This window comes from Anneissia japonica, unplaced genomic scaffold (assembly GCF_011630105.1).
Source record: "Anneissia japonica isolate Jap-2015-1 unplaced genomic scaffold, ASM1163010v1 scaffold640_len1575945_cov177, whole genome shotgun sequence".
Taxonomy (NCBI): domain Eukaryota; kingdom Metazoa; phylum Echinodermata; class Crinoidea; order Comatulida; family Comatulidae; genus Anneissia; species Anneissia japonica.
The window spans coordinates 430924-456701 of record NW_022684376.1 but is presented as its reverse complement, the minus strand read 5'-3'; the positions used below and the strand labels follow the sequence as shown (position 1 = coordinate 456701).

The 25778-nt window shown below is 34.3% G+C and overlaps 2 protein-coding genes and 1 long non-coding RNA gene across 5 annotated transcripts in view; 1 reads left to right on the top strand and 2 right to left on the bottom strand.

Moving 5' to 3' along the window:
- The window catches only part of LOC117105430, a 5677-nt gene extending 5313 nt beyond the window's left edge, over positions 1-364 (bottom strand). The window contains exon 1 of one of the 2 annotated variants that reach the window (XM_033246568.1): positions 133-364. In XM_033246568.1, coding sequence (XP_033102459.1) covers positions 133-159 — 27 coding nt within the window. In that variant the 5' untranslated portion in view covers positions 160-364. The remainder of the gene's footprint in view (positions 1-132) is intronic. The other variant, XM_033246559.1, reaches the window with a different exon arrangement.
- A 104-nt stretch (positions 365-468) lies between these two features.
- On the top strand, positions 469-13931 carry LOC117105415. Of its 2 annotated transcripts, XM_033246543.1 has the most exons (10): positions 469-599; positions 1802-1879; positions 2030-2189; positions 4750-4919; positions 5298-5434; positions 6238-6335; positions 7532-8912; positions 9365-9460; positions 12240-12418; positions 12852-13931. In XM_033246543.1, the coding sequence occupies exons 2-10, from the start codon at positions 1830-1832 to the stop codon at positions 12984-12986; spliced, it is 2406 nt and encodes an 801-aa protein (XP_033102434.1). In that variant the 5' UTR covers positions 469-599; positions 1802-1829; the 3' UTR covers positions 12987-13931. The 2 variants fall into 2 exon arrangements, with proteins under 2 accessions (XP_033102434.1, XP_033102440.1); XM_033246549.1 differs by lacking the exon at positions 12852-13931 and having other exon boundaries at positions 12221-12404.
- Positions 13932-20527: 6596 nt separating this feature from the next.
- On the bottom strand, positions 20528-25523 carry LOC117105408. The gene is made up of 2 exons (XR_004444895.1): positions 25338-25523; positions 20528-23204 (listed from the first exon to the last, which is right to left on the bottom strand). It is a non-coding gene; the product is annotated as an uncharacterized LOC117105408 (long non-coding RNA).
- Positions 25524-25778: the final 255 nt, after the last annotated feature.

Below are 25778 nucleotides of genomic sequence, written 5' to 3'. Positions count from 1 at the left end.
ATTAGAAGACTGTGCTAAATAGTCAAAGATGTATTAAACGACCTGTCTTTATCTCGATAATAGTCATTAGTATAATAATAGTAGGCCTAATGCTATATTAGAATACATAGTTACACATTGACATGTCCTTACCCAGTTTCCTTGTGTATTCACCGCCATGAAAAAAATTAGCACCCGTGTTAAAATTCTGTTTTCATGTAGTACCTAAGTCATAAAATGATTTACCGGCCTAGGACCTTAGATATTTACTGTACTTTCACGATTCCTGTTGCTTCGGAGGTAGGCCTACAATGAAAATGTGGATGATTGATTAATGGTTGGTACAATGGTAGCCCATGTTGTTTCTACGTTTACTTCCGTAAACATCGTGTATCTAGGGTGCTTATAAATATTTATGAACCCTTCTCATGCAGCCAATCAAATATCAGAACAAGTCAAGTTACATCCTTACGCGTTCGATGGTGGCGGGCTCTTTGAAAAAAGAACACCGCCACTCTATCCGAAAAAGTAGAGCAGACGATTAAGAAGCTAGGCCTTGCCTACGACGTGCTCGTAGAATTTCTTCAGCTTCCCCGATTATGTTACTGTAAAATTTATTGGTAAGATTAAGTAAACGATTACCAGGTCATTTTTTAAAAATTAAAGTTATAACTGCTAGCCTAGACGAACGTGTTTTAGGTAGCTAGGCCTAGGTCTAGCGTAGGCCCAGACAGAGAGAGTGCAGCATAAGCCTAGGCTAACCTAATTCGTAGTATGAGTCAAGGCCTACCTAGGCCTAGTATGAGCCTTTCCTAGGCCTAACCAGGCTACAACAGCAGGCCTCTCTCTCGAATACCCTCTCTCTCTAGCTAGGTCTAGGCTAGAGTAGGTATTGGTAGGCCTAGGAGGTACAGAGAGTATAGGCTAGACCCCTTTTAAGGCCCCATTCCCGGCAAAATTTCAGTTGTTAAGAAAAATCTAATTTTTGTATTTAATGTTATAAAGATTTATAAATATAATACGGAATTGCTAGTTTAACGGAATTTAGACATTCCTAAGAATGAAAAAAATGTGAAATAAGACTGAAATTTAATTTTTTTTGTGTTCCACACAAAAAATATATGAAGAAATATTGTAGGTGCCGAAAACATTATCCTATCCAATGCTGCTAGGCTAGGCCTAGCCTTACCTCGATTTAGGTTCTGTTATCACACATAAAAACGGCCGACATGATATTTTCCGTTGCTAGTAATTACACTTGTGAAATATAATATTTCATAGGAATTATTTCAAATTTGTTAAAAAACTGATTCTGATTGAGATTTTGACACTTAAACAAACATATCTCAGCCCTAATCGAACGACCGCATTGTGCGAGATCCGAAGTACAAAAACTAATCTCATTAGAGAGGGCGCACTTTATTGACTATAAAGTATACATAAAAGCGAGAGTATTCCAGTGGATGTGATCTACAACCTCTGAATTTGCCTAGTAACGATGAATTCGTCGAGAAAATGGTAATATTTTACTAGATGTGTATAAGAGACAGTATTTTATGAGAAATAGTCTGTATTTCTCATTTTTTTTATTCTTTTGCGTAAACCTAAAATTCATGCCAATATTTTTCCATGATTTATAATAATTGGAGTAATGCAAATGCATATTTTCTATAAAAAAAAATAAATCAGTTTTTAGTGAAATTTTGCCGGGAATGGTGCTTTAACATTATATAGGCGTTGGCCCTAGGCCTACATTGATTGAAAGGGGTCTACAGTATATAGTATCAAGGTTTTGCTGACTTCAATTTTTTGTTATCATCAGATATTGTCTTGATTGATTTGAAAGGGAAATGTTTAACAACAAAGTTAGCCGCAAAGAACTGTTCACGTCAAATCCTGGGTAAGTATAATAAGGCCTACCCCATGTTTTGGCATGTTGATGTTTTTTTGCAAAAAATATAACAGAAAATGGTAATTTTTATAATGAAGCTGATTTATGGTTGTAACATTAACAAATATACCAGACTTTTTATGTTAACTTTGCTTTCAGGCAAGTTTTTCAGCAGCAATTTTCGAGTAAGGATTTCAATGACTCAGCATTCATGTCAAGTGAAAACCTGAGTGATCCCAGTTCTCAGATTGAAAACTCTCAAGGCTCATATGATATGTACTCTCAGAGGTTTTCACAATCATGTTCCCAGCCCTCTGAGGTAAGTATACCATTAATCTTTGTCCCATTGTAGCATATATAGTATAGAGTACCACAGCCGTGTCGTTACAACGCCAGGTGGCACTCTCTGTTGTCAACAGACGTTGGTTACCGTACATTACGCCTGAATGACTTCATAGGCTTTCTTGAATAACCATTTTAAAATCTAATATTTTACCATCAAAATTTACTAAAAACACAAAAGCTCGCATTATATTAGTTATCGAACACACATTTAATCATCAATTAAAATTTACAAAGAAAAAGTAAGATACAACATCTTAATAATTACGTTAGAAATTGGGATCAGTGGTTTGTCAGCAGAAAAAAATGGCATCCGGTTGAATGCATTTTGCAACGATAGAAACTTAGTAGTATCACATGGTATTGTGATGTAACACTGTAGTACTATACCATGGTCATCCGGAAGTGCTAAGACAACTGCACTCCCAAATCGTAATATGCAAAGTATTGATATGATGATAATTAAATAATTGGATATGGTTATACCTCTCATGCATTATTTATATACTGTAGAAGTGACATGTGATACTGTACATATTACATGCCATAAACCGAGATTTCATCGCAAAATGACAAAGTCAATAAAACATATCACGTGACATTGATTATTTAAGTATAGCCGTTATTAATTTTTTTCAGCTGAAAACCCAAATATATTTACTAGCATATAAAGACTTCAAGATGTGGGTCCTTTCTACAGTCTTTAGGGTCATATTAGAGCTCTGAGTGGCCCAGGTTTTATCTTATTTATTCTATTAAACTAGGATAAAATTAAAATACAATTTGGTAAAGTATACATTCACACAATCAATCCAGTTTTTCCTCTCAAACCATGATGCTCATCTGTGTGATGGTTGGTTTTGCCATCTTTTTTTTTTGTCTTTCGTGGGGATCACCCACCTTTATTTGTCCTCTTTTTTCATGATTTTCAATTTTTCGTTTCCTCTCCTATTATACAGTGATCTTGTGCTGTACCAATATTTACATACATGGGCGGCGGAACCGGGGGGGGGCCGGGGGGCCCGGGCCCCCGGTACCAGTTGGCAAAGCCCAACCATTGTTCTTTTACCTTTTTTCAGGTACTTATATCCACATTCCATCGAAAAACAATTGGCAGATTTGGGGGTCTTATACCTGAGGGCCAGTATTATATTAATGCAAACAGTATGGTCATTAGCTTGAGTCTCTTTAGACCTTCCAAAGTTTAGAACTCTCTGAAATTTGGGATGGACTTATACATGGGTAGATAATTTGGTGCCATCTTTTTTTTTTTGTCTTTCGTGGGGATCACCCACCTTTATTTGTCCTCTTTTTTCATGATTTTCAATTTTTCGTTTCCTCTCCTATTATACAGTGATCTTGTGCTGTACCAATATTTACATATGCGTTCACAATTCAAAACAATTTTGTATTTATACATTTATGCAATTTCTAAACAAATTTAAAAGAAAAATTAATTGAATTACATAAGCATACTTTTTTTTAAGTGGGAGAAAATTGCACATTTCCCTTAATTCAGATGGTCTTGCTATCTTTGTACAATCTCACCAATCCCAATTTTTTATCATTAGTTGAAAATGCACACCACTAAACTTGAAGGCCATGTATCTTACTGGTAGTTAGATTGCTTCTTTCTGTATATAAAACTAAAAGTTTGGGCTCGAAAATGTTTCCTAAAGTAGGTTAAAAGAAACATCTAGATCATAAATCAGCTTATTTTCCTCTCTGACATTCACATAGAAATAATATTTAAACCTTATACAATGTTCACAGATTACATCCTTGAGAGGAAACATTCCTAATGTTAGCACTGCGGGTGTATTTTTGTATTTCTTTCAAAACTTTGATTTTTAATTATTTTATTGATGCTTTGAATGTTTAAATTTTTGGTATAAAATTTAAACATTCAACATTTTTTGTATATTTTATATGTTTTTATATATTTTTTCTTATTGTTGTTGGCAAGGGGCTTAGAGATGACCATTTGTTGTGTTGGGCTTTAGCCCATGTCATCTCTAGTCACGCCTCTGGTCAATATGTATTTACCTATATCGTGACGAATTTAAAAAAAATAAATAAATAAGGTGTAGTAATAAGCTTCATCTTCCTTTTAATTACACTTTGTTATAATGCACATTAGAAACAATATTTTATGGCACTGTAAATCGGAAAATCTTTATACTGATATTCAGAAATATTTTCTTTACTTTAACATAAGTTTGTCATTTAAAATGGTATTTTTTACATGATCTCAGGACTAATATCCAATTTTAGTTGTCACGACCATGGTTATTCAATTTTATTTAAATTATATACATCTTATGTTGGTATATTTTGCTGGTTTTTTTTTTCATTTGTAATTGCCATTTCAGTTGTTTGCTGCTGGCTTTTGATGTGTGTGAATAGGGTATATACCAAATTAAAGTAAACAACAGTAAATTTGTTAATGCTTTCTTACATCTGGCTTTTTTTTTTTTATATCAATTCATCTTACAACAATTTCTCCACAATAGTTTTTTTTTTGCTTTTATTTGCAGAATTCAAGCGAAAGGTCAAGCCAAAAGTTTTATAGAAAGTATATGTCAAAAGCTCCGCTATTCCAAAGAGATCCGACATGCAGCGTCGAAAAGCACTCTTCAAAAAAACCGTCAGATTACCTTGAGCAGTTAGAATTGAACAAACAGAGGGCAAAAGAAAAGGATAACCGGTAAATTGATGATATTTTAATGTTTTATTAACAAAACCTTTTTAAGGATGCCAGCTGAATTTTTAAACAGCATTCTCTCTTAAGACACATTTTAATGTTGAAAATCACATTCTGTAAAGATTTTTTTTAAGAAGCATGTTACAATTTGCACTAACATTTTATAGTCAGGCTCGGGAGTTAAGACATTTTTTGATATGTACTATTTAAAACTGGTGGGAAAAGGTGGAAAAAAATGTTTACGCCCCTAATTAGAATAATAAAGGTGAAAGAGATTTGTTATTTTGTGACCACAGAGAAGTGGGTCTTTAATTAGAGGGGGACCTGTATTCACATAATCTTCTAAAACACTATAAATACATTTTCATCTTTTAATTCTAGGGACCTACTGAATACATTTGTATCACTTGTTAAGGATTGTTCTGATGAAGTTAAAACAGCTGTACAGATTATTAAAGACAGTGTCAACAAGAAAGTGTCTGACAGTGCTGACCAGTCCGCCAAAATAATTGACAAACGTACGTATAGACACCTGCATTTTGAAAAATAGATTGTAACCCTGAAGTGATGCGGATATCTGTTTTTTCACTGTTCAGAGTGTAAATTATCCTGATCAATGGGAAGTATCATATACCCTCATTGGCTTCACACTACAGACACTGGTGATAAACTCAGTTTTATGAGCACTGGTGGCTCTGAATGATTTGCTATTGGCTCAGACCACACTATATATTTGTAAAAACTGAAAGGTCCACTGATTAATCTCAGATAAGATTGTATAATACATACTCCATACTTGGAGTATGTATTATACTATCTTATATATTTGTAATGTAGTGCAGTTTAATTTTATAGAGCTTTTATACTGGAGTCACAAAGTTGCTGTGACAAGTATCTGTCATTTATCTATATTCGTATGTATGAGGGTTAGAATTTCCTCAAAATACATCAGCAATTAGTTTACTTGGTTTTTGATGTTTTTTTTTTTTTTGTTTCATTATAAATACGGCAATTAAAATCTTTTACGTCATTCAGCCATTTTTTATGGAAGCGTAGGTCTGGGTTAGGCAACTCAACAGCAAAAACCTTGCTGTCTCGTCCTAGATTTATCATAGTAGTGGGATGCCCTTTCTACAGCAATTGCTGTTGGTGCTAGCTGTATGGAAATTCAAATCCTATTTAATGCTCCAGAAGTATTGTTCTATTTTCAGCTTCTTTGATGTATTTTAAATATTATTGTATTACCAGGAACACTTCCCTTATGACTATGTCTTTCATTATGAATTGCAACAATTATTGTTATTTTATATTACATTTTTAGTTAATGAAGGCCTGTCTGTGCATTATCAGCAATTATTTGAGGCTATTCAGACTAAGCAACAACTGACAACTTCAGAGCTGCAAGAGATTATAGCAACTGTGAGTGTATAGTGTTCTTCATTATTATGCTTAGTTACCAACCATCTCACATCATGCAGGACGGTCTTGCATTTCAAAGGGATTTAAGATGAAACACACATTTCGCAGAAACACATGCGTGATCCTAAATTTGTCACGCATTTAGCACAAGTCTATGCGTGATAACAAATTATCACAAACTCAGGGGAAAATGTATTTAAAATTAGGAGTCATTAGAGTACATAATTTACGTGAATACTTATTTCACTGACGCGTTACTAAAAATTGATCATTAATTAAATGTTTGTGTAAGTCTATATAGTTCGGGTGCTCAAATTAAACATACATTGAAACTCAAATTTTAGATGGCTTTATTAAAAATATTTTTTATTATGCACCTGGTATTGTCAACAAAAACTTACTGAAATCAGTTTAAAAGAGCTTAAAAATGCTCAGATTGTCTGAGCAGCAAGGACCACGCCCCCTGCCAGAGCTCCACCCCTGGACCTCCCCCCTCCCCCCTAGCCAATTGGTGTAGTCACTCACATATTTCAAATCTTTCAGGTTGATAACTATGTTATGAATATTTTATATTATGTTTTATCTTACCGTATCTCTTAGAATTATAACCTACTGTAGTATCTTAATATTAACCGGCCTTAATATTTAATAGTTAATGGCCCACTACTCTAATATTAACCTAGTAGGGTTAGTATTCAGGGATGTCACCACGCTGGTCGGCGGTGGACGGGCCCGTCCAGCACTCGACATTGGTTTTTAAGAGGTTCCACGAATAGTCGACGTTTTCCCCCCGTGAAAACGCCGACTTCAAACATTTTGCTTTACAAGTTAATCATTGTTTATGATTTGTTTCAAGTTTATACTTGGAGAAAAACAAAAATCTTTTTTTTTGTTCTGTTATCTACGAGAATTGCTTACATGAAAGTAAAGTGTGTACAGGTTATTATTTCCAGTGCTTAATAATAGCGACTTCTTACTCTATTAGTTACCCATATTATATCTGTAACCCACTCTAAAAACTAAATCACTAAATAGGATTGATGTTTTGCTCTAATAGTTACCCATACTCTATGTGTAACCCACTCCAAAAACCAAACAGTAGAATAGTGAACCACAGTTCCAATTAATACACTTGTGGTATATTATAATTGATGCAATAAAGAATTGTTTAATAAATTAAATTTTTTTTTTCACAGCGTGATGCTAAGATTGAACTTCTTGAGTCCCAGTTAGAAGTAGCACAGGAAGAAACAAATGAGAAAGTGATGGCATTTCTGAAAGAGGCTTACAATGAGCAGAAGCAACTTACAAAGTCTCAGCTTGAGCAACTTGAAAGGAATCAACAGATGACTAATGAAAAGCACATCAAAACTCTACAAGAACAGCAAGAAAGTTTCATCAAGGAAAAGAGAATCATGGAGTCTGAGTGTAAGTGCTGTGATGGCCAAGGGATGTCCAAGAATTCAGATCATGTTAGAAATGTGCCACATGCAGTCCCTGTGAACAAAGTGCAGTTAGAAGTCAACGATACTAATATACAAGTTTTAAGAGGACTAGCCTATCAATCTCAAGCAGTTTGTGCAGCATTACCAGCCACAGTCTACCAACAGAATCCAGTATCACAGACATGTTGGGCAGTACAGCCCCAACACTCTCAAACCTCAAACCACACTTTGACGAACAGCGTAAAACAACTTCATCATTTGCAGATGAATAGTAGTCAACAAAGCAGTGTGTTATTCCACCCTCAGAAACATAATACAGCTACCATACTTCCTCGACCATTGTCATCGTCTTCTCCAGAGATTGTCTCACCCATTCTGTCCGGATCAACTGGTAGATGGTTTGCAGATTCATACGTGAAGAAGCCATCGCCAGTAGCAACAGTCATCCCACTCATGAAAAGCAGGATAGAAGACGATGCTACTAGTACAGATTTTAAAGTCGATAAAGCTGTTCAAAGGAATGGTTCGATCAATTTTAGTAAGGGACAGGCAAGAAAATATAATTCAGCCAGTCTAAAAGTTGCCCCTACTAGGCAATCTGCAAGGCTACGGGCCAGTGAAGTTAACCTTCCACCAAGATCTTTAAAAGACAATATCAATATCCAAGGTCACAATCTTCCATCTATTGCCATGGAGATCAACAGAGGTTACAAGAGAAAATTTAGTACCGAAGAAAACATATGTAACAAAAGGCAGGTAGGACCAAAAGGCCTCCAATCTGAAAGAAATTCTGATGCTAGAAAGCCAAGGTGCAGAAATATTCAACAAGAAAATAATGCACCAAGCATGCAACAACCACTAAATTGTGAAAGTAAAAATTCTTTTATGGACCGAAAAAACTTGGTAAAGCATAAAGCAAAGCCCAGAAGGAAATCCCTTAAAGAGAAATGTTTACCGAGGAGTTCCTCCTACTCTGACTTACACCAGAGACCTTGTGCACCTAGCACCTATGATAACTGGAAATTGAAGAGGCATAGCAGCTTTACTATTGGTGTAGACTCAAGCTCCGATGATGATGATGATGATGATATTTTCAGTTTTGCTGATGAAAGTCCACTGCATGCAAAGTTAGGTGAGTACAGTGTGATGATTGAAAATATGAATGAACGTTAATGGTTAAATAAATCAACAGTAGATAGCCTGTTGATTAATTAAAACTTCAACATTTTCAATATAGATTATTACTTATTAATACTGTGATAGTAATAAAAATACAGTAGTAATAATTTGTATTACTGTACTCTAATATATTTTTGTCACTGTCCGCAAACATACTGCCACTAAACTGCTAATGTATGTGAGCAAACAAGGATGTCTATCTAATGTAAAAACGTGCAGTTTTCCATTATATTAAATTTACATTTTCTCCACTGTTTTGTAGGGAATTAATGTAGCTAAATAGCAAAATATTTAGATTGGGTTCATGAACTACCACCATGAAGATATTGGTTGCCTCCCTAGATAATTTGTTCACTTTATATTATGTAGTAAAATTAATATCAGTTGATCTTTTATCATATGTAGGTGAAATTACATCAAGCCGCACCATAAACCGGTATCCTGACACGGAACAAAGTTCTCAAGAAAGTGATGTCATTTCTTTAGCAGCACAACAAGAAAGTAGGTACTCTTTAAAATAAAGTTTATGTCGCCCTTGCGACTTAACTTAACTGGCGTATTTGGCAGTTGGCCGTCAAATTTGAGCAACTCTTAATTGTGCCATTTGGGGCGACAACATTTCTCTTGAGATGAAAGGGAAAAAAAGAATCGCCAGTTACTCTCAGTTGCACTCAGTTGACCATGGTCTGCGTTGTTGCGATGCAAAGCAACTGACAAGCGATTTGAATTGGTCATGTGACATCACAAGTTACTCTAATCTGCAACCCTCGAAATTGGGACGATAAGTCCTCGGCAAAAAATCGCCGACGTAAATTGCACTCGCCTCGGCACTACGTCGGCAATTTGCATTTTTTAGTGTCTCTCTAACTTATGCCCCAACTACAGCTAAAAGGATTATCTATCATCGAAACTACATCAAACAACAGCTACAGAACAAAAGCTCACTTGAAGGCCTAACATCGATCAAGTTCTAGACCTACCTATTTAACTATCTAGCAAGGGTTTGCCCTAAGCCAAGAAAGCATTTTTCCCTTCAACGCCACCGTTGAGCTTAACATGTGTTTGCTCTCTTCATTAATGACGTAATGTTTATAGTTTGTACCATTCTGAAGCAGGTAAAACAAATTGCTAACAATATTTAATTTATTTGTATATTGAAGTTTATTTCGTAAAAACGGCAATATTAAAACATATGGTATATTATAATAATAGTGTAAGTTAATCATTAATTTTACGGCTGCTTTAAAATGAACATATGTCACAGTATAGAGTACCCAGGCCGGAATCGACCAAAAATCTTCCACGCCCTCATCGTTCGCCGCCGCCTGCCACAACAACATGCTTGGACCATTGTGTTTAAAGCATGCATGAATACATCGGCTTGACTGTGGTAATTCCTGGTTTGTAAGCACGTCTTGGCGTTGTTAAACTAGTTACTTTACACGGTTAAAATAAATGTTTAATTTTAATTTACACACAATAATAAACTGAAAAATGCTAACATTCTGTGTGCATACAACATGAAATTTCTTTAGGCCACTTGCTAGGCCTATAAAAAAGGAGCCTTGGCAAATTGGTGCCGTGGTAAGCTTGCTAAGCGTCGGCAATTACCTCGGCATTGCCGAATGCCGGCGCTAATTTCGAGGGCTGAATTTGTTAACTGCATACATGACGCGCACTAATGTTGCATCCAATTATGGTAGTTGCGAGATCATAGGTGAAAGTCCACATGAGCTGTACCAGCAACTAGTTGAGATGAGTCGCAAGGGTGACATGTGGCAAAGACCAGCCAAACCAGTCACTCGTCGCAAATCGTGTTTCAGAGTTAATGGTCAAAACAACCTGGAATGTCTCAACATTTTTGAAATCTATTGTATTGCACTAAAAACTACCAGAAATGGGCTATACCAATGTGACAGTTGGGGTTGTTAATGGCTGTCTCTTATATACATCATGCTATGTTATTATTTTCTCTATTTTCAATGTTACAACAGTTTTTAATGATTTGGTAATGGTTTCTACCTGAGAAATGCCCTAAATTGAAGGATGATTTTTCAAATATTGTTCTTTAAACAGCTGTATGCTTAAACTTTTGTAACTTCATAATGAAATGTTGGATTTAAATTATTCTTTTACCATTTTATAGTTCTCATTTTACTCTTTAATTCTTTATTAATAACTAAAAATAAATTTTTGTGAGGAGTGACTGGTTTGGCTTGTCCTTGGCACATACTGTACTTTCCTTTACAATTTCCCATATATGGTTTATCAGGGATGATGATTACTATATAATAATGTACTGTATTTTTATATTAAATCATACACCAAGTGTTTATTTTGCTTGTGTGGTAAACATATTTTAACAGCTGTGTTATGCGCCATATGTTGTTTATTACAAAGAAACAGTAAAATTATAAATTTTATTGCATAGCTTATAGCATTGTAAGTTATATTCACACAATTGTTCATGTTATGGTAAAGTGCATTGGTACTAAATTTTTTTTTTCTATGATTCTAAACTGAGATGAATTTTATTAATATTCTTGATTAACATGTTTCTTTGTAATGTTGAAAATGTGACGCATTGGATTAGGGTGTAGATAAAGCTACAGAGGAAAAATAGCTGTGGAGGACAAAAGCCACTAGGGAAAAACTACCAGAAATGGGCTATACCAATGTGACAGTTGGGGTTGTTAATGGTGCCTTTTTGTCTTATTACCAGTAGATAGAATTTAGGCTTCAGATCAAGAGTTTGAGTATCCAAAGTTGACCATTTGTTTGGTGTTTGAGCAATGCGCTTTATCTGCATTTCTTCTCTCAACCTAGATAGGATAGTGAAATAGTTTTTACACAGATACAGTACTTGCAGCTTGACTGGAATGCTTTCCAGGGAGCTGAGAGTGAGATGGTGTAGCCGATGAATTTAGTGACTAGTGAACTCAGGACTGTGTTTTGTCATTACAAATGCTTGAGATAAGGGTGAATTATATTGATGTCTTTTAATACATAGTCACATCTAGAACACATAACAGGTTGTTGAACTCATACAAAAGAGAGTGAAATCAGCAGCCTCATATCAGAGATCAATTTCCAAGGTCCCAGTTGGATAGGGAATCTTCATTTGGGGGACTTTTCCCACTCTTCTTTCATTACGTTTACAATTAAAATGAATTACTTTATTTTTATATACAATAATAGTTTTAAGAAAATGTAAAAATTTAGCAACATTTGAAAGTGTTGATAATATTTTGATAATTATAGACATTGGTGTTTACTTTAGGAGGAAGTTGTAATAAGGAAAACCAGTTGCTCAGGGATTGTATAAAAAGCAATAGAAAGCGAAAGGCATTTGGAAGGGCTGAACAAGATGGTAACAGCAGTGAAAACGATGATGATGATGGGGATGATATCTTCAGTTTAGGACCTACAAATACTCAAAAAAAGTTACAAAATAACAAGGTAGGATACATTTTGCAGTGAAATGAAATAGGTTTTAAAGTGGAATTTTGTTATTTGAGAGAGAGAAACTCATATTCATATTGCAATTGTTGAGTATGTGAAAGACCAGGAGGTCTTTGACAGTAGGAAAGGAAAATAATTCATGCTTTCAGTTCCCTTGTAAGTTAGAGTGAACATTAATATACATTTTTATGCCACTTTCTTTTTTTTTTATTTTAGTTGTAATGGACTATTCCGGAGTGTCAATCAAACTTAGGTAACTGACCAGTCATAACAGGGCTTGTCTAACAAGCGCACCTGTTGTCCCACAAACAAACAGTTAACACTTAGTGGGACCTTAGCTACAATATACAAGGGGCGGGGCTTAGCGGAAAGGTCCATTAAATTTTGTCCATGAATTTTATCAATATGATAATCTTTTCTGTTAATGCAGGATTTTGACTGCAATCAAGATCAAATGAACAACCGTAGACAACTCTTCAGTATTTCTAAGCTGTCTTCAGATACAAACATCTTAGAAATTTCAAAGTACATTCGTCAACAGCAATCCAGAAGACAAGACCGATAATTTATTTGAATGTTTTAGAAATATTATAGTTGGTTTTACTTTTAAGGTCTTTTAAGATTCCCAATAGATAATATCTGTGTAAATGTTTAGAATAGTATAATAAAAGTGCAATAATAATGTTATAGTTCTGATAATTATAATTACTGCTATTATCATTTTTAAGATTATTATTTAATGATTATCTTGCTAATGTAGTCTCATAAATTGGGCACAGTAAATGCATTACAGAGGGTGTTTTTATCATAATTTTATTAAATTTGCTTTAATAATCCTGAACACTCATTAAAAATGAAAACATCCAGGGTTCTCCATCCTTGATTTGGTCTGAAGCAGCGGAACCTTATTCCAAAGTGTGTCATTGCGGTTTTCAGTTTTAATATGCTTGAACATTTTTTTTTATTTGCAAGAGTACATTTTTCTATGAATAGAATGGTTTATTTGAATAGTGTCTTTAGAATATAAATTAGTTCCTAATTTTGCGTTCACACGTTTAATTAGTTTGGTGTAAGGTATTCAGCCTGTATATGATCACGTTATAGTTTATGATTATATTTGTGCATCTGATTTGTCAATACTTTAGATGTATGCATACTATAAAACTGTATAGTGCAATATAAAAATATTTGTGATTCAATATGAATAATACAATATAGACCTGCCAATCGTCTTTTTTGAAAAGATGTTAAATCCTGTGCAATTTTTCTTAAATATGAAAATAGAAAAGATATATTTATATATAAGAAGAAGCAATACGTTTTAACACGTTTATTTATAATTAACAAATGGTCAACTAAATAATATTGTATAATTTTAATGATTAAATGATTTATAAAAATTATTACCAATGCCTTCCATGTGAATATACACTGAAAATACTTTCATAGAATTCATAAAATAGTTGATATGTTTCTGATTAAAATGGTTATGAACGTCGAATTCCTCAAACGTCGTACAGTACTTTCGTTTACAATCCCTGAGCAAACAGTATAAGTTCAGGAAAGATGCGTCTAACTTTGTAAATGATACCAATATTGCGATTTTATTTGAAGTGTGTGTGTGTGTGTGTGCTTTCTTCTAAAATTGATTAGTTCATAGATCATATTTCAGTTTGTTATTATTTACCCCAAAAAACACATCCGGAAGCGCAGTACGTCACTCGTTAATGACAAGTTGGAATGATGCTTTTAGATCGAGAGCGTCGTTCATGCGCATACGCATTCACATTCCTGTCGGAGTTTTCACTTTTTGCGAAGCGAAAAAAAATGCGCAGCCAATCAGGGCTCAGGAACCGAACCGACGCCTTCGATTCGTGCGAATAAATTCGCCTAGTGGAAAACAGGCTTTAGCACCGTACCTTGGATATTGTTAATAATTCCAAGCGTAAATTATTATACGTAAACAACGGCGTGCGTTTGTTAGACATCACGTGTTTTGTAGGACACACTCTCGTATTGCTGGCCCTGTTCTGATTGATCAGTTGTTACCGTATTGGTTTGTCCATTGGTCAGAGTCTCCTTATGGAAGTTACTCAATCATAATATACATACTTGGGAGTTATTTCAAGTTGACAATCGTGTAGGGCTAATATTGAAAGACAAATACTGTGAAGATCCAATAAAAAATACTCTTTAAACAAATTATCTCTAAATCATACATATAACGAATCGCAAAACACGATACTAATCAGGAAATCACATATTTTATATAATAATAATGCTTTAGATTCTTTGACTGATGAATACAGATATACCGTATTTTCATCCTACGTTAAAAGCAAGAAATTAGTCATTAAGGAATTTAGTCTAAGAGAAACAAATTAAAGAAAATATATGTTGAACATTCTGTTAGCACTGGATATATTAAATGAAAAAAAGGAAGTGTTCGTACACGTGCCTCTGCGTGAGGCTAAGTACATGCACAGATGAGGTTTCGTTTTTTTTATTCGTCTAAATTACATGTTATACTCATTCCATATGACATATCTTCAGAAATTGCGTCTCTCGCGTTTTATACACGTGCTTTTATTATATAAGGTAAATAGATCAAATTTCAATTTTTTTTACCGTCCTAACTGAATTTACTTTATCTCAATAATGTTGAGAGAATTTTCTTCGCAATTTTAAGACTCTATACTGTCTTAAAAAAAATAACAGTATATTGCCTAGGCTACTCGGAAATTCATTACTGTAAATAAACAAGAACAAACAAATAGATTTAAAATGGATTTGTCATTTTCTGACAATGCATAATCATAGAGTTTTATAATACATAATTTAGATTCACTAACAATAATGATAAGTTATAAATATTAAACAGGTTTATTTTATACTTTTTTTAAAAATCAATAACACATAGGTCAAAAACAAGCATAAACTTTCCCCATAGAAACTGATTTTTAGATCAAATTGTACTTATAAAACTAAAGTATACTCCTAAAATCACAAGTCTATATTTTAGTCTAAATCTGAAGACTTTTTACAACATTTTTAAATGAAAAACGTCTGGTTTGCCAAAAAAATCTTTAATATTGGTAATAATCTAATTGAAGTTAAAGCTGGTAATTTTAACTTCCTTATTCTTTTGCTAATACTGGATTAGAACTTGCATTTTAGATAAAAACTACCGATATCAGAAATCGAAATTGTTGACATCGGTATAAAAAATCGACAAGTCTAAAATTGGATAGCTATATTAGGGAGTTTCGCAAGCTTACGAAAGCGAATACGTCATCAATGTTTAAACAACCCTTCCCCTGCAGTAGCATAATTGCCACATTTCAGTGGTGGCGCCAAGACCTGCCCGACGGAGGGACTAAAGGCCCCGACGGGGGGGGGGGGCTAGTGGAGCGAATCGAGGCTGGGGGGCAGGGGTATTTGATGAATTATAGCGAATTTTTATTACTTATTTGATAGGCATCGAGTTACTATAATATGACTTCATGTAGGCTATGCTTTCTAATGTTGAAAACAGCTTCCAAAAAACCAAAACATTTTGGATAAAGCAAGAAACAAAGAGTATGCAATGTAACCATCTAATTTATTTTCAAATCCTCATTCTTGAAAGTGAAATTCTATATTTTGGAAATTTTGCACGAAATCTGTCAACCACGCTGTCATGGTCAAAGTTGCTTCACCTATCACGATGTATTCCAACCATCATGAGGCTATCTAAATGAGCATTTGTCATAACAGAACGCAAATTATTTTTAATTAGTCTCATTGAATTATTATTATTATTGTTATTGTTATTATTGTTGTTGTTGTGATGAAAAGTTAACACAAACAATATGGTGGCTAAACAAATATTACATGTAAATTTTTTTTTTTTTATTTGTTTGTTCCCCGACAAAATGTATCGTCTTCCCCGACGGGGGCTATGCTTCCCCGACGGGGGGTGGGCTATAGCCCCTCTGGCGCCACCACTGCCACATTTATGACAATCTTAGAAGTAAACTTTACACAAATTTATTATTCTTTGAAAATATGTCAAAAAATGAAAAATTCATATATACATGGGAGCCAACGAGTTCGATGTTTGAAGCCGGTGATGGAGTATGTACGGTCAGCGTTCGGCAGGCGCGCTGCTCAGTTCTGCTGAGAGATAAACCTTTGTAACGTACTGGCGTGATACTCAACTTGACACTAGAAAATTTAAAATAGGGCCTACTGTAATTTTGAATTTTGATAGGCTTGCCGTAAAACTGTTGCTAAATGGTTTACTTTACGCATCTTGTTATTTTGTATATACTTTATGTGTGATTTTGCTTTGTTTGTAATTCTGTTGTTTGTATTTCTGTCTTGATTTATACCTTTATGTTAATTTGAATATCAATCAAGTATATCCGTCACAACGTAGGCAATTCATGCCTTTTGCAGGACTCGAGGATGTTTGAGAATTTAATGTTTGAAGCACGAATGACTACAATGATAATGACGTAATTCGTATTCCTCATCGTTTTCTTAATTGGAATTTTAAATAAGTATAAAATCTTCTACTAAATATTCTTAGAATTATATGTTCATCTATTTTATCTCATATCAATTATGGAATAAAGACCAAGCCTTTCAAATTACATGCACAGATGAGGTTTCGTTTTTTATTCGTCTAAATTACATATTATGTCCTCATTCCATATGGCATATCATCGTGCGTCTCTCACGTTTTATACACGTGCTTTTATTCTATAAGGTAAATAGATTAAATTTCAATTTTTTTTACCGTCCTAACTGAATTTATTTTATCTAAATAATGTTGAGAGAATTTTCTTCGCAGTTTTAAGACTCTATACCGTCTTGAAAAAAATAACAGTTGTCATTTACCGTACTTAATATATATTGCCTAGGCTACTCGGAAATTCATTACTGTAAATAAACAAGAACAAACAAATAGATTTAAAATGGATTTGTCATTTTCTGACAATGCATAATCACAGAGTTTTATAATACATAATTTAGATTCACTAACAATAATGATAAGTTATAAATATTAAACAGGTTTATTTTATACTTTTTTTTAAATCAATAACACATAGGTAAAAAACAAGCATGAACTTTCCCCATAGAAACTGATTTTTAGATCAAATTGTACTTATAAAACTAAAGTATACTCCTAAAATCACAAGTCTATATTTTAGTCTAAATCTGAAGACTTTTTACAACATTTTTAAATGAAAAACGTCTGGTTTGCCAATAAAATCTTTAATATTGGTAATAATCTAATTGAAGTTAAAGCTGGTAATTTTAACTTCCTTATTCTTTTGCTAATACTGGATTAGAACTTGCATTTTAGATAAAAACTACCGATATCAGAAATCGAAATTGTTGACATCGGTATAAAAAACTGGATATTTGATGAATTATGGCGAATTTTTATTACTTATTTGATAGGCATCGAGTTACTATAATATGACTTCATGTAGGCTATGCTTTCTAATGTTGAAAACAGCTTCCAAAAAACCAAAACATTTTGAATAAAGCAAGAAACAAAGAGTATGCAATGTAACCATCTAATTTATTTTCAAATCTCATTCTTGAAAGTGAAATTCTATATTTTGGAAATTTTGCACGAAATCTGTCAACCACGCTGTCATGGTCAAGGTTGCTTCACCTATCACGATGTATTCCAACCATCATGAGGCTATCTAAATGAGCATTTGTCATAACAGAACGCAAATTATTTTTTAATTAGTCTCATTGAATTATTATTATTATTATTGTTGTTGTTGTGATGAAAAGTTAACACAAACAATATGGTGGCTAAACAAATATTACATGTAAATATTTTTTTTTATTTGTTTGTTCCCCGACAAAATGTATCGTCTTCCCCGACGGGGGCTATGCTTCCCCGACGGGGGGGTGGGCTATAGCCCCTCTGGCGCCACCACTGCCACATTTATGACAATCTAAGAAGTAAACTTTACACAAATTTATTATTCTTTGAAAATATGTCAAAAAATGAAAAATTCATATATACATGGGAGCTAACGAGTTCGATGTTTGAAGCCAGTGATGGAGTATGTACAGTCAGCGTTCGACAGGCGCACTGCTCAGTTCTGCTGAGAGATAAACCTTTGTAACGTACTGGCGTGATACTCAACTTGACACTAGAAAATTTAAAATAGGGCCTACTGTAATTTTGAATTTTGATAGGCTTGCCGTAAAACTGTTGCTAAATGGTTTACTTTACGCATCTTATTATTTTGTATATACTTTATGTGTGATTTTTCTTTGTTTGTAACTCTGTTGTTTGTATTTCTGTCTTGATTATACCTTTATGTTAATTTGAATATCAATAAAGTATATCCGTCACAAAATTTGAGCATTTAATGTTTGAAGCACGAATGACTATAATGATAATGACGTAATTCGTATTCCTCATCGTTTTCTTAATTGGAATTTTAAATAAGTATAAAATCTTCTACTAAATATTCTTAGAATTATATGTTCATCTATTTTATCTCATATCAATTATGGAATAAAGGCCAGGCCTTTCAAATTACAGAAAGCTGTTATTACAAACATCTTAATCAGTGGTGTATGACGCCCCCTTTCTTAGAATGGAGCTAAAGATATATAAACCATTGGAAACGTATTTTGTTTGCTTTGTCTTTCATTAGAAGTTAAGTCCGTCACCAAATAAGACGTTACAGATAGACCTATTTGGATAGCAGGTAATACAATAATATCCTATGTTTGAGCGCTTAGAAGTGGTATTCGAAATCTTTCAATAATCACTAAAACCAGTGTTGTAAGCGATCACGGGCACGTACCTTAAGCTATTTAATGGCAGGGAGTCAGGACCTGGTAAAGGGAAGAGCCTCACCCCCTTCGTTTTTGTCGTGTTACACTGATGTATCAATGTATTTAATTCTACTCCTTAAGCTGGGCACTCACTTCACTCAACGGTCGTCGGCCGACGCGATTCTACGGAGAACGCAACGCCAATGTTAATGACGATCCGTTCAGACCGCCACCGACAATCAGCAGACGGCGTCACGTTGACAACGCTCACGGGAAAGCGGTGTTGGATTCGTCGGCCGACGCGTCGGTCGTACGACGCAAGAGTGCCCGGCTTTAACGAGCCTCGTTCGGACATTTTGGGTTCATGGTCCTGGAAAACAAAACCATGGGGTAAGTCAGTGAGAGCCCTTAGGATTAGCCTACTTCACTGGACATGCAACAGTGACGATGAGTAAGATATTTTTGAAAACATTAGGTACATAGGAATAATTCGTCGACTCATTTTATTTTTATTTATAACTTCCAGAGACTCCCCCACCCCACCGGAGCGTTTCCACTGGTCCCCACCGGGGCCTAGGCTGCCCCCTTGCCAAAGCTTCCTTATTATTTAAACACAGAAATCGTCATTCATGCACCAACACACGGGAAAACACCTAAGGCCTACTACTTGATCAAATTCTATTTAAGCGCCATAAGTGCCATACCATTTAAGGGGAAACAATTCCATTGTTACAGGCCACAGCAGAACCCCCCCCCCCCCACCTTATACTGAGTGATTGGATCGTTATTGTTGAGTCTTAAGCCGGGCAGTCATTGCGTCGCCGACCTTCGGCCGACGAATCCAAATCTGCTCCCCTTAAACGACGGCTCGACGCCGTCTGCTGATTGACAGTGGTATCGGAATAGATCGCCATTAAAAACGATCCGTTGCGCACGCACACACACACACACACACACACACACACACTATCTGTATTATTCATAATAATAGCCAATGAGATTAAATAAAGTTTCTTTCGCCTTCGATTGTACCAACACATCAAGTTATATTTCGCTTTCCTTACGGCTTCGATGATTACATCCTTAGTGTTCCCATCTCGTGTAGCCTATGATTTTATGATACTAGTAATGATTATGATGATGATGAGGATGATGATGATGATGATGATAATGATGATGATGATGATGATAACAGCAATACAATAATCATATTAGTGATAAATGTGAATAAAAACATTTTAATGTGTTTCTTCACTTCAAAAAAAATTCTTCACTTCAAAAAGAAAGACCATGCACATTTCATCTAGTTTATGGGAAACGATTTATTTGTCAAAAATACCGTGCATCGATTTCTAATCCTCGTGGTAATCACATAAAATCTAAGATAGTACACTTATTTTTAATATTTAACGATGCGAATGACACTGGGTACGTAATTATGATAATGAGAATATCGAAAAAGAAACGAAAACATTGTCTAATTAACCGAACATACAGCCCCTCTCACACCTTTCCCACACACCAAAGACCCCTATCCACAACTCAACGACTACGAGTACTGTCCCCTTCAGATGATGTAATAGGCCCTATACTATATTATTATAAATGCATGTGTATCATATACCGTAAACCCTGTATACACTGATAATTAAGGCTTGTTGGTATCACAGGCGAAACGTCGAATTTATAATTTTTTCTCCATGATATTTCTTCAATATAACCTTATTTCCATAGTATTATTGTACTTCTCATTATCTAATAACAATTCATTACGTTTCCTGTATTCCAATTGATTTTCTTCATGAGAAAATTACAATTAATTCAACAACATTAATATTAGGTAAATTTGAACAACGTTTAGAAACACAATATACATTAATTTTCTCATTATTTATTACCGTCATGACGCTACAGGGATCATAAACACAGCTAAACGTATCCTGCCAGCCATACTGCGTAACAATACGGCCACAAGCAAAACGCTCATAATGGAATACTATACAATAATTGAATATTTTAATATCATTCCGATAATCTTAATCATCATACAGTCTATCAACTACTGAATAACGGATTTTCTGTATAAATTAGGAAAAACTAACAGAAATTCAGTATGAAGTTCAGTAGCCTGAATAGTGCTAACTGACTGCTACAGTTTCATTCAAATTTCTATTAATTTTCTATAAGTTATTTGCACAAATTGTAGGCCTATGAGTCTAAACATGTTAACATGGTAATTAATCACTTTAGGTATTCATGGATAACACTCAATTTCAACAGGTAAATAATAATTGCAAAACCAGATATTTCTTGTTCGTAAAAAAAATAATAAAATAACATCATATTTTCCTTAATTTTCAATCAATCGCGAATCGTCTATTCTATGCATTGTAGAGCCGTTTATACTTAACAAAATATATAAAGTGTGTTATCATCCCAGGCCTACGAGGTAAACATCTAAAACATTTCCAAATCTATCTAGTGTATGTACAACTTAATTCCTGAAAGTATCACACTAAATTTAAAATCAATTGTGATAACGTTTTTATACATATTATTGCACTCTTAACTCCCAAACGGCCTTTTATCATCTGCTTCGAATTGCAGACAAATGTCTTCATAATATTAATTAGTTAAAGAACACTAACAATACAGTGACAAGAGGGTACACTTTAAAATCACGTGGTTCTTGTATCTAGGTAAAAATCTAATATCTATATAAAAATGATATTTACAACAAAATTACAATTAGAGGCCTACACGTAATTCGTCACAGTTGGCCAAATACTCTGTGACGTCATCAGAACTAGAACGCGGTGATGACAAAATCGGAGCAATGATTCAAGAACATTCTATAACCAGTGAACAGTTTCAGAATATGTATATAATCATAGGCCTATATCATATACAAAGTTTTTTTTTCATTTTTAAACTTACTGTATTTCCGGTCTCATAGTTTGATGCACTGTGAATTCTTTTGCCAGTTCTGTCTGGGACAATATTGCATATTCTAGCCCTTGATTGATTGATTAAAACAATGTGCGAAATTAATTATCCCATATTTCACTTTACCTATTAAATAAAGGAGCGGATTCAGAATTTTTTTAACGAGAGGAGCACTAATTTTATATATGGTCTATATGTGTATTTATACCGTCACAGATAAATAAGTATCCAATAATGTCAGTATATGCATAGAGAAAATAGAACAGATTCTATTTTCTCTATGGTATATGCTGATACAAAATATTGAATTGTAACATTTAGTATTTATGTATGCCATTTTGTATTTTTTCTGTTTAAAAAATAAAAGAGGGCTGTGGCAAAACCGGGAGGAACGTGTGCCCACCCCATCCCCACCCCGTACCCCTCCCTAAATCCTCCCCTGGTTCAACATAATGCTCTCTGGACATGTGACAAGCTAAACAAACTTGAAAAATATGAAACAGACAAAACATATAATCAGAAGTTCTTATGTTTTAAATTCGTAAATTGGCTGATACTCAATTTAAATATTCTTGTAGTGGAACACATGTAAATCCATAAAAACAATATTTTTATCTTTATATTATTGAAAGTATATTAACTCCTTTTAAATAAACAATTATTTTAAATTAAATTTTTGAGGGTGTTTTCATATTTTCTACCTCAAAGCCTATATTTTTTTAACTAAGCGTATTGTTAATTGCTTACTCTTCGTTCATTTTGAATACATCCAACCCATTTTCTTGATCCTTCTCATCTTCGCATCTTTCTGAAGTTCAGCCATTGAATGGATGCTTCGTTTTAATAAGCTCGGATCTTCTACCATGCGACGAACACGTTTGTTACCCAGTACATCGTGAAGCGTCTTCAATGAATCCAGTCTTTTGACACGATTCAATTCCGGCAATTCCGTTTCTACGGCTACCTCTTCCATTCGTTTCTCCCTCAACAAACCCTCACTATCTTCCCGCCTTTTTCTGTTTTGTTCATCATTCTAAAATAATTTAAAAAAAAGAAAGAAAAAATACAAATTAAGTCATCGGATATTGTGTATATTGTCACATGATATTAGGCCTTATGTAAATATTTATTGTTAAAGCAGTTTACATTAACAAACTACCAGAAGCTATGTTGCAAGAATCGGTAATCAATTTTCTTTATTAAATTAAACTTATTCATTACAAATATATATGTATGATCCCTGTCTCTTATACACATCTAGATGTGTATAAGAGACAGGGATTCAAGCCTCCCCCTCCCCCCCTAAATTTTTCAAGGTTATTGAGGTGGTGTAGATCCTCCATTTGTGAAAGTTCCTCTTTGGACCCCCTCTATTTTGAAACCCTGGACCCACCCCACCTGTATTGTGTTAGGAAGTAACATTAACACAAGTTGCAGCGGCAGCGTTTTGCAAAGTTTTTATAATGTAAATTGTTAGCTGGGCTTGCTCCCAACCACCCCCACCACCGCGGGAGCTCATTCTCTGATCGCACCAGGCTAGTAGAGCGTTCCATAGACCATTAGCTATCTGAGAAGCCCACTAGAATTCTGATTAAGAGCCTGTTATTGTACCTTACATTAACAAATATAGCCTATGCCCAGATATAATCATGTAAATTATTTCGTTTTCTCAACGGCAGAATAAGACGTATACAAAGAAAAACGAAAAGTACACGAATTTAAGTTAATAAGCATTCCGTTTCGATGCTTGTTCTGACCTAAAAGCAAGTTCCAGACAATTTTATCATTTCCACAGACAACCAGGGTTCATTGGGTCCTAGTTTGATGTCTTTGTTCAACATCATATATTTCCTTCCAATCCAACAGCAAACAAGTTCCAGACAATTTTATAATTTCCACAGACAACCAGGGTTCCTTGGGTCCTAGTTTGTCTTTGTTCAACATCATATATTTCCTTCCAATCCAACAGCAACACTCGCCACTTACAGGATGGAGTGATGCTTTTAAAGCATGTCTCTTTATGAAAACCTCGGGAGTGGAGTTGTTTTTAGTTGTGAGAAAAATTAAATTCACAGGTGACGGGAATTGAACCCAAGACCCTGGGATTAGAAGGCAAGCATCTAAACCACTAAGCTTTAATCCAACTCTACTTCATTAGGCTCTATCGATATATTTTCATTGTTGTGATCGATCGGTCTACATTTAAAAAAAAACAGTACTAACAAAGCTTACCCATGATTGTAGTGCTAATAAATCCCACTTGCGCCGAGCTATTATTATCTAAACCGCATTTTTAACGAAATCGGCAAAGGTATCCTTTCACAAAAATCATTGTCTTTTTAGAACAGATAATTAAAATTGTGATATTAGAAACGCGCCCTTGTTCTCAGTCACCTTTCACTTGTCGGCAAGAATCCAGATTCATTATGGATCTTGATCTAGGTTATGGATTAACGCATGATCATTTCTTATGCCCAACTAGCATTTATGCACCAGGCTTATACAGCATACTCGAATATTAATGAGTTTGATTTATATATCAGGGGTCTATACAACGGTCTATTATATGATGAGTCATTCGATGTGGAAATTTGGTAATAGAATGACAAATGTTTAGACTTATAATAATCATTTTTTCCATATAGGCCTACCGTATCTAGTCTTGCATTTAGATTTATTATAATCATAACATTTAAAGACATTTTATTATTACCTGTTTATGATGGACGATTCGCGCATGTGTTGAATTGAATAAGCGTGTGCGTTTTTTGTTATAATGTGGTAAAAAATAATTATAACGAAGAACAACATTTTTATATATTATATTGTAGTCTACATGCCTCGTAGTTGTCATAATTTTGTTTCAACGCCTGATATAAAATGTGTGCATTTAGAATTAATGATATAATAATTATTACAGGCCTATCGTGGCTTGGAAACAACAAATTTAAACGCTTGGCCTAAGGATTCCAAGACTAGGCTAAAAAGACACAATGCAACATTCCAAACATAAGAAAATATAAATTTGTAAAATTTATTTAAACACACTCAAATCGTATGTGGATATAGGCCGATCCCCATGTAAATATAATGATCTCTGGTTTTGCACAAAACTACCTGCACGATTCAGTAAATTATGATATAAAAAATATAGAATAATACATACCAAATTATCGGCTTGAATTGTCACTAAAATAATAACGAAACTGTAAGGGAGGAGCAATCTAGATAAAATCATGATGAATTCTGCACGACGATAGAATCAAGTACCGTATTTCGTTATTTCTGTTGCGTCTGTTCGGCGTTCGCATGACGAGTTTAAGTCTCTCTGATCAGTTTGTGTGCAAACGGCTGTATTTAATTACTTTTCGTAAATGAGATGCTGCAACGTACAAAGCATCTAATAGATCGTTGCCATGGTATCCGGCAAGAGCTGAACTTGTTAGCTTGTTAAGAATAATTTATGCATGTGGTGATGATAATGATGTGGCGTATGTCAGTTGTTAGCTCAGTCAATATTAACGAGACGAACATCACATGATCAGCAACGTGTTTATAAATTATTAACAGGGCATTTTTGTAATAATTGATATTTCTTTAAAACTGA

Coding starts and splice junctions, on each gene's coding strand:
- LOC117105415 (XM_033246543.1), top strand. CDS start 1,830: ATGTTTAACAACAAAGTTAGCCGCAAAGAACTGTTCACGTCAAATCCT. Junction 1,880..2,029: donor CTGTTCACGTCAAATCCTGG/GTAAGTATAATA, acceptor CTTTGCTTTCAG/GCAAGTTTTTCAGCAGCAAT. Junction 5,435..6,237: donor CGCCAAAATAATTGACAAAC/GTACGTATAGAC, acceptor TTACATTTTTAG/TTAATGAAGGCCTGTCTGTG.